The sequence below is a fragment of the Pteropus alecto genome, unplaced genomic scaffold (genome assembly GCF_000325575.1).
Source record: "Pteropus alecto unplaced genomic scaffold, ASM32557v1 scaffold468, whole genome shotgun sequence".
In the NCBI taxonomy this organism is placed as follows: Eukaryota; Metazoa; Chordata; class Mammalia; order Chiroptera; family Pteropodidae; genus Pteropus; species Pteropus alecto.
The window spans coordinates 61,242-70,219 of NW_006441394.1; the positions used below are offsets into that span (position 1 = coordinate 61,242).

At 41.0% G+C, this 8,978-nt stretch overlaps 1 protein-coding gene across 1 annotated transcript in view; it reads left to right on the forward strand.

Moving 5' to 3' along the window:
• LOC102894929 (F-BAR and double SH3 domains protein 2) overlaps positions 1–8,978 on the forward strand; it is a gene marked incomplete at its 5' end in the record, with an annotated part of 60,001 nt that overhangs the window by 48,741 nt on the left and 2,282 nt on the right. Inside the window, 5 exons of the mRNA XM_006918711.2 lie at positions 4,852–4,935; positions 5,060–5,237; positions 5,539–5,759; positions 6,827–6,956; positions 7,098–7,180. Coding sequence (XP_006918773.1) covers positions 4,852–4,935; positions 5,060–5,237; positions 5,539–5,759; positions 6,827–6,956; positions 7,098–7,180 — 696 coding nt within the window. The remainder of the gene's footprint in view (positions 1–4,851; positions 4,936–5,059; positions 5,238–5,538; positions 5,760–6,826; positions 6,957–7,097; positions 7,181–8,978) is intronic.

The following is an 8,978-nucleotide window of genomic DNA, read 5'->3' on the forward strand; positions in this document are numbered from 1 at the left end:
TTTCCCTACTCTCCTTATCCAGTCCATCAACCAGTCCTGTTGAGTGCACCTCTAAAACATATCCTGAATCCATTCCCTTTTCACCATCTTGGTCTAGGCCATTGTTTTGATCGCTGTCAAAGAAAAAAGAATTCATAATTGGTATCCCTTTTTCATACTTGCCTCCCAAAAGTCCATTTTCCACTCTTTAAGGCACAAAGGAGATTATTTTACTTCCCCACCTAAGACCCTTTTTAAGCTTTCCATCACACTTAAAAAAACAAACTGAAGTAGGGTCTATAACGTCTAGAATGATCTGGCCCCTGTCAGTCTCTCTGGCTTCATGTTGTACCATTGCCCCACCTAACTCACTTGCTCTACATTAGCCACTCTGGCTGCCTTTCAGCCTTCAAAATCACCAGGCTTCTTCTTGACTTGACAACTTTGCACTTGCTGCCTCCTCTACCTAGAACTGTTTTTGCCCAAATCTTGGTTGGCCACCCACTGCTGTTCATTGAGGATCAGCTCAAATATTGCTTCCTCAGGTCTCGACCCCTGACCACCTAAATAACATAACTAACTCCTCAGTCACTACTCTCTATCCCATTTCCCTTTTGCCCTCTTTTATTTACTGGATAGCACTTATCTCCAGCCAGACTTAATCTTATTTGTTTTCATATTTCTTGGTCTGGCTCCCCACTAAACGCTCATGAAGGCAGAAACCTCGTCTATGTATCTTCAGACCTAGGACAGTGCCTGACACATAGTAGGTCTTCAGTAAATAATTGTAGGATAAATAAATGAATGGTATAAGAAAGGCATGAACAAATGACTCCTCCTCTGGCTCCCATGCCAATGGAGACCCAATGCTGAAGGGACAACAACAGAGGAAGGGTCTGGAAAGAATCTTCAACAATCATATACAGGACAGTCTCACTCCCACCATCACTCACTATCCCTGGATAGCCAAGAGTTGACAGTATTTACTCCTCCCTATCAGTGATTTCCATACTTTTTACTTTATCATCCTTTAATTATATATTTAAATTAAAAATACTTCCTCTGTTCTAAAAGGGTTGGTTTTGTTTTGTTTTTTTTTTTAAAGTAAACTTTTGATAATCTTTTGAAAATTTGAGGTCATTTTCTAAGATAGTTGGAAAGATGTTTTAGAGTATTATGAAACTAGGTTTGAGATGTTTCCCCATCTCACTTCTCAATATTATATTTACTTTGAAGTTCCAGAATTAAAATTGAAGATCCTTAAAGGGAGAGGGTCCTAAGGGTCTGAGTGATTACAAACATCTCACATTCATCCGACATTTCTCGTATTGGCATATCCCAGGCATGTCCCTATAGTAAACCAGACTATAAAATTCTATTTAATCATTGAACCTTTATTGAGTGCCCATTTTATAAGTTTTGGGGATGCAAGCATTAATGTGACACAGTCCCCTGCCCCCTAGAAATGGATAGTGGAGGCAGGGAGTAAATATTAAACTGAAAAATAGAAATATATGAAAACATTTATAGTAGAGGTAAAACCGCTAATTCTGCCTTTGATGGTTGGGAGAAATTTTACAGATGAGGTGGCATTTAAATTAGGTCATGAGTAAGATCTTTCTAGATACAGTGAAAAGGTAGGGAAGGGAAGGAGCCTTCTAAGCAAAGGGAACAATAGATACAGAGACACAGTCTGATGAGAGTATGGGGTGTTTGGAAAATGTTAAGGGCAAGCGTGGGGAATAGAGCAGCTGTAAGTAAAGATGTTTGCTGTCGGATAGTAAAGGGCCTTATAGACCAGACTGAAGTTTGGCTTTTATCTAGGCTGGGAGGAGCATTGGATGTTCAAAAACTAGATTGGGCTTTTAAGAAGGTAACCCTGGTCATTGTACAAATACTCTACATGATAGATTAGAATAGACGGAGACTAACTATAAACTTAATAGTGATTCCTATAGTCCAGACCAGCAAAGAAGACCTGGATTAATCTGGTGAAAATAAATAGATAGATAGATAGATAGATAGATAGATAGATAGATAGATAGACAGACAGACAGAGAGATAGAGAGATAGAGAGATAGAGAGATAGAGAGATAGATAGATAAAAACTATATTTAAGCATCAGATTCAAAAGCCTTAAAAATGCTCATAACTTTTGACCCTACCAGCATATATCCTAAGGAAATGACCCACAATATAGAAAAATGTTTTGGATACAGAATGTTCTTTCATTACAGTACTACTTTTAACACCTTAAAGTTGGCAGCCCAATAAGGGAACAGTTAAATAAATTTACTATTCATATAACGTAACAATAACAAATATTATGAAGGTAATTGCAAATTACATTTGTGAGAGTTTTTTATGTAAGAAGAAATGCTGTTTTGTGTCAAAAAAAGTAAGATCCCAAATTCTGTGCACCTTAAGATCTCTATTAGGCATACCACCAGCTTTTCTGCAATGACGTGTATTACTTTTATTATCAGGAAAAAAAACATATTGTTTTAAAAGAAAACAGGAAATTTAGAGAGAGGGTGGGGTAATAGAGGGCATGGCTACTTCTGGAGTTCGGGCTGTCACTGGTATTAGGACTTCAGGAGGCAGTATGAGAACATGTCTTTCCTTAATAACCATTTACCGGCCACTTGCTGTCTTTAGTTCCGGTAAGTGAGCAGAATTACATTCTTTGCCTTAAGTCATTCTAGTAGGAAGCTCACAAGGGCAAATAACTAACTAAAGTGCGGGGTAGTCAGAGTTAGAGGGATGGGCAAAGCCTCATGAGAACAAAAAGAGGAAGAAGCAACCAGCTCATTGTAGGTGGTCTGGGAAAACATATGAGCTAGGCCTCAAATCATGAGTAATAATAATAGCTACTATTTATGAAATACTGTGTGCCTGGTACCATATGTATTTTTTTTCTAATCCCTTCATTAACCCTATAAGGAAGATATTATCAACCAACCCATTTATTCAACCAATATGACTTGAGCACCTTCCATACTCTTTTCTAGGCTCAAGGATATAGCATTGATCAACACAGACAAAAATCTCTGCCATCATGGAGCTTACATTCTAATAGGAATAAAAAGAAAACTGAGGCTCAGAGAGGTCTTACGGTCACTTGCCCATAGAAACAGACTGAAGCTGGACTTGAACCCACAGTAATTTACATCCACTCACCAGATGGGAAAGAGGGAATAGGGCCTGCTGGAAAGAAGAAACAGTATGGTAAAAGCAGAGAGACAAGGAAGACATGGTATGTTCAGAGAACAGGGAATAGTATCCTGGTGCCAAAGCATCAAAAGACCATGAGGACCCATTTCTGAAGGGTCTTGAGTGCCATGTCAGGTGGAAGAATTGGTCACCGTTCGGGATGGTATGATCAAGCTAATGTCTGCTAATATAACAATGCTGGACAACTTGAATGGACCTCCATGGCTTTTTTACAAGGGCAGCAATTTAAAGTGTTTTTATACCTCCTGCTTTGCTTTCGCACATACTAAAGTCAGGTTGTGTGGGTACTTTTTAAGCCTTTCCATTGAATTAGGAAAAATATCTTCGTTATGTAGGTGCCTTTTGCTGGTATATTCAAGGCATAGTGTGGTTTCAGATTAGCAAAGAAATTCCTTTGGAAAAGCTATCAAGAACCAATGAGCTTTTTTCCTCATATTTTGATATAAAGAGGTAATTTACTTAACATTCTGGTCCTGGAGTATTTCTGTGATCGGTCAGCCATTTTCAATACTATTTTTCTGTCTCAAGCAACATGCAGAATCTGGGTTTGATGAAACGTTATAATGTACATGAAATGGGAAATGAGTCTTAGGAAGATGACCCTTTTTTTTTTTTTTTAAAAAAGTTTTTGCTTATGTAACTTGCAGATATTTCATACTTCGAGACTGAGATTTGAAAAACTATTTGGTCTCAGGTGATAGTTTAAATTGATCTTGGGACTTGGGGAAAGATTTTAGACTGTTCACTAGACAGCCAGAAGAAGACAGCAGGCCCCTCCCTGTTTACAGGTGATAGGCAAGTCTCTTTAGGAAACGAAACCACATAGTCTCTCTCCAACCCCTCTGCAGAGCCCCTGAGGGTTTGCTCTCAGATTCTGCAGCCTCAAGGGCAGTATCTGGGTGGCTGGTGCTAGTGGACTCTTGCTGTCAAGGATAATAAAATCATCACTATTAGTGACTTGTGTGGAAGCACATCAGTGGATCAGCCCAGTCTCCTCAGTTAAATTGGAGCATAATAAATCCAAACTTTGGCAAATCTTAATCATTTCGTTTCCTACAACTTTCTTCTCTTGGCCACTGTTTTGCGGTGATTCCAGATCAATTCTAGGCACTACTCAAGCTGTCATCCAATCCATGTACATAGTTCCTTGCATTTCACAGCATGCACCTCCATGGTAGCCTTCTGGTACAGTACTAATCCAGTGCTTTCTCCTTTGCCTGTGCTTCCCAAATTGTCATGGTCCTCTGCTTATTCATCCCACATTGACTCTCCAATCCTCCCAAGAATGGCAGGATTGTCATTTTGAAGAAATGGAGGCATCAAGAAGTTGAATAACTTACCAGTAGACACGTAAGCTGGAACCCTGATCCTCTCCTTCCAGCAGAGTGCTGTGTGCACTGAACCTGATTGCCTCTTCAGGATTCCACTTCTCCAGTTTTGGTTGTGGCTTTATTTTGTTTAGTTTTTTAAAGTAAAACTTCACCTCATTATGATAGTTTTACAACACTTAAAATCTTATGTTCAATACGTTTTTCAAAATCATTTCAATATTTTGATCCCCAGTTTTTGTTGTGATCAGTTCACATCTGCTCTTTAGCTAACCTTTTTAATTTTGTTCATGACCATCCTACATTGCAGGCTTCTCAACCAGATGAGTTGACCATTGAGGAACATGAGGTGTTAGAAGTGATTGAAGATGGAGATATGGAAGACTGGGTAAAGGTATATTCCTTTGCTCATATCGCCCCTTCTTGTGTCATTTTCAGGAGTTTGTTTTGGTTCTTGTTATGCCCTATCTATCCAGATTGTGTGTGTAAACCTGTTTTGTCACATGTCTTTCACTCAGGCTCGAAATAAAGTTGGCCAAGTGGGTTATGTGCCAGAAAAGTACCTCCAGTTTCCCACCTCCAACAGTCTACTGAGCATGCTGCAGTCCTTGGCTGCTTTGGACAGTCGGTCACACACATCGAGCAATTCCACGGAGGCCGAACTCATTTCAGGCAGCCTCAACGGAGATGCCAGTGGTAAAGACTGAAACAAGGCACTCTTTATTTGGTCACATTTGGCCTAAACTGTATTACCCTGGAGTCTTCAGTAGGTTAAAAAGCACAACTCTATTCCTATTCTATAACATGTTTTCCTTTATTTGGTCACATTTATCCTTTACAGTAGAAACCTAAAGTTGATCTTCAGTGAGTAAAAAATTACAGCTTTACTCTTATTATGTATGATGGTCTTTTAGTTGTCACATTAGCATAGGGGTGGTTGCAAAAGTAACCTGGTCGTCATTGTCCTTACTGCATTTCTCTCTCTCATGCTACCTAGTCTGTTTCGTGAAAGCACTTTATGACTACGAGGGCCAGACAGATGATGAATTATCTTTTCCTGAGGGAGCAATCATCCGAATCTTGAACAAAGAAAACCAGGATGATGATGGCTTCTGGGAAGGGGAATTCAATGGGCGGATTGGAGTTTTCCCATCGGTGCTAGTGGAAGAACTTTCAGCCTCAGAAAATGGTGACACTCCATGGATGAGAGAGATTCAGGTACATGAAAGTTGAATTAAAAGATATTAAAATATCTGGCAAGTTGTTTGTGGGCAAGACAGAGCCTCAGCGGATCTATAAACTGGACAAAATTTTTTTTTAAAAAAAGATAAAGAACATGACTCCCAAGGAGTCTATTGACCCACGTAAAAGTGGGCTGTAGTCTCAGCCTCACCCCCACCACTCCAGTCCTCAGTTGCCAGGTTTCTGCAAAACCGAATTTGGGAAAGCAGGGCCTCATCAGTCAGGCTCTTGTGTAATGCCTGTATTACACCTTTACTCTCCCACATTCTGTTCTCTGAATCAGTTAACCAAAATGCTAACTTGTATGTGACATACAAAAGAATAGTTTGGTGGTGAGACAGAAACAAACCTGAAAGGGAACGGATTGTCTCTGTGGTTAGTTTATGTAGTAAAAATATTGGTTTGTTCTTTCCCTCACTGTCAGAGCCTCCCTGCCCAGCCCAGGTCGTGCCAGTCCATTTCAGAGAACTGATGAGCCTGCCAGAGCCCCATTCTTTATACTCATGTGGCCCTAGGCTTAGCTCATCACAGCAAAACTTGCCTTTATAGGAAACCCCTAATTTGGACCTGTCACAGCAGGCCTGACAGGTCCAGGACCATCAGGAACATGTCCGCCCACCTTCTGTGGTGTTATGACGGCTTAGCCCGACGTTCACAAAACCTGGAGAAGTCAGGAACTCAGCCGATTATTTTATCTTCACCAAAAAATACAACTTGTTCTTTTTTGTGTTCTTAACTGAATTTACTGAATTAACTAATTTGATATGTTTTCAATCGAATTCTAGAGAGTGGTTTGACATGATAACTGTTTAAGATAAACTATAATCAATGGTATCATGAGGAGATCTGTGAGAGGAAAATGGGTTTTAGGGTTTGAGATGGTTATTCTAGGCTCACGTCCCACTAATGAGGCTGACAGAAAAAATGTCAGTAGTCATAACTTAGCTCCAGAGAAAAGTAACTTGTCCAGAGTAGTCAGAGAAGCAAGCTAGTCTCTCCTTTCCGAGGTGACCACTTTGTAACCTCTGTTCACTTTGTGGCAGATCTCTCCTTCCCCCAAGCCACCCGGCTCCCTGCCTCCACTGCCGTTGTACGACCAGCCTCCCAACAGCCCTTACCCCAGCCCAGATAAGAGGAGCTCCCAGTACTTCCCCCGCTCTCCTTCAGCAAATGGTAAGGGTTCTCCTGGACTTGGGTCAAAATGCATTTCATTCAGAAATCCACTTATTCACCTGTAGGGCAAACAGACCTGCATTAGAAATTTTATTGCTCAACAACACAAATAAAATGAGCTTCTTTGGTTCCCTCCTTTAGAAAATAGTTTCCATGGTGAATCACCAGGATTCGCACAGGCACCAAGGCATACTCCTGAGACCTCATATGGGAAACTGCGACCTGTAAGTCTCTTATCTGGCAGGGTTATAGAATGTACAGTTCTTCCAAATTGAAAGTTAGAAAGTAGTGTTTTTCCATGGCCCCTTTGTTACTAATTCCCCCATGCAAGGGTGAGGTGGGTTTGGGAAGATAAAAAGAGCTCTTGAAGAGGAAGGCTGTAGAAATCACATCTTGGAAGGTCCAGTCTACACTGGCAGTTTTTTCTGAGTCATGGTGAGATACAAGATGATCGCTATGAAAATGTGTTTAAATTATAACAAGCTCTATGAGCATTAAAATGGTCTAACTGTGAAACAGAAGCACTTTTTTTTCAGCAAGCATTTATTGAGAACCTATTTTACAGGCCTATATTTGCCTCTTTGAGGGACACTCCATGCCTTTTTGAGGTTTGAGAGCTTCTATAGTCAAGGAGAATCTACTCTTACAAATCATCACCTCTACTTACTGCTCACTCTGCTATCTGCCATGGACTCAACCCCATCACCTCCCTGTGAAACAGCTTTTCCAAGGGCATAACTTTCACGTGCTGCTCCAGTGCATACTTTACAGTTTTATTTTCCTGGACCCCCTCATCAGCATTTGACACCATTCCTTGAATCACTCATTTCCTTCGGCTTTGTTCATTCAGCAGATGTGTATTGAGTGCCTTGTTAAGGACTTGGTCCTTTATCCTAAATGTGATAGGAAGCCATTGTAAAATTGTAAGCAGAACTGTGATATGACCAGTTTTGCATTTTTAAAACACTGCTATGGCAGTTATGTGAGGAATGAGTGGAAGATGGCAGAAGGGACATGGGGAGCCATCAGGAGGCTGAAGCAGGAGGGGATGGTAGCATGGACCGTGGGAAGTAGGGAGCCATCAGGAGGCTGAAGCAGTGGTCTAAGCAGGAGGGGATGGTAGCATGGACCGTGGGAAGAATGGCAGTGGAGAGAAGTGGGCCAATGTGTTGAACCAGCCTCTCCTGGTTTGCTTTCTATCTCTCTGGCCCTTGCTTTTCATCGACCTTCACAGGCATCTCTGGCCTCTATCCATCTCTGTTGATGCTTCTTAGGATTCTGTCCATGGGCTGGTTCTCTCGAAGTCATTAAACCCACTCTCCTTGTGTAATCTCATCTACTGCCACAGCTTCGATAACCATTTATTTACTGACAACTACCAGATTTATAACTGTTAATCCGATCTCTTCCCTGAGCTTCAGACTTGTGGGCATCTCAATGTACATGTACCAAACCCCCAGAACTCAGCAAAAATGAGTTCATTATCCTCTTTGCCAGTGCTCTGGCCTCCTACAAATAGTAATCACCAAATCCTGCCGAGTTTCCTTCAGAGACAGCTGTCAATCTTTCCACTTCTCTACTCCTCACAGCTATCACCAATTCAGGCTAACATTTCATTCAGATGACTACAGAAGTCTTCTAAATTGTCTTCTTAACCTATATCTTTGCCCACCTCTGCTCTTTTCTCCAAACTGTTAACCAGAGTCATCTTTTCATACATCTGATACTGCTGTTTAAAATCTACCAATGACTTGTCTTTGCCTACAGAATAAAGCTCAGATTTCACAACTTAACCCCAGCCTACCTCTCTGATCTTCTTTTGCAACTCTCCTTCCAAGACATGCTACAAGGTTTTCAGTTCTCTAAACATTGCTCTCTCTTGCTTCCAGCCCCAGGCCTTTGCTGTGAATGAGGCCTTTAGAGCTATAGTGACCCTTGTGCCCATGAGGCTTTCAGCCTGTGCAAAGACCTGATTGTTGTGTTTCACATTTCATCCAGAACAGTAACTCCTCAGTGTGGGAA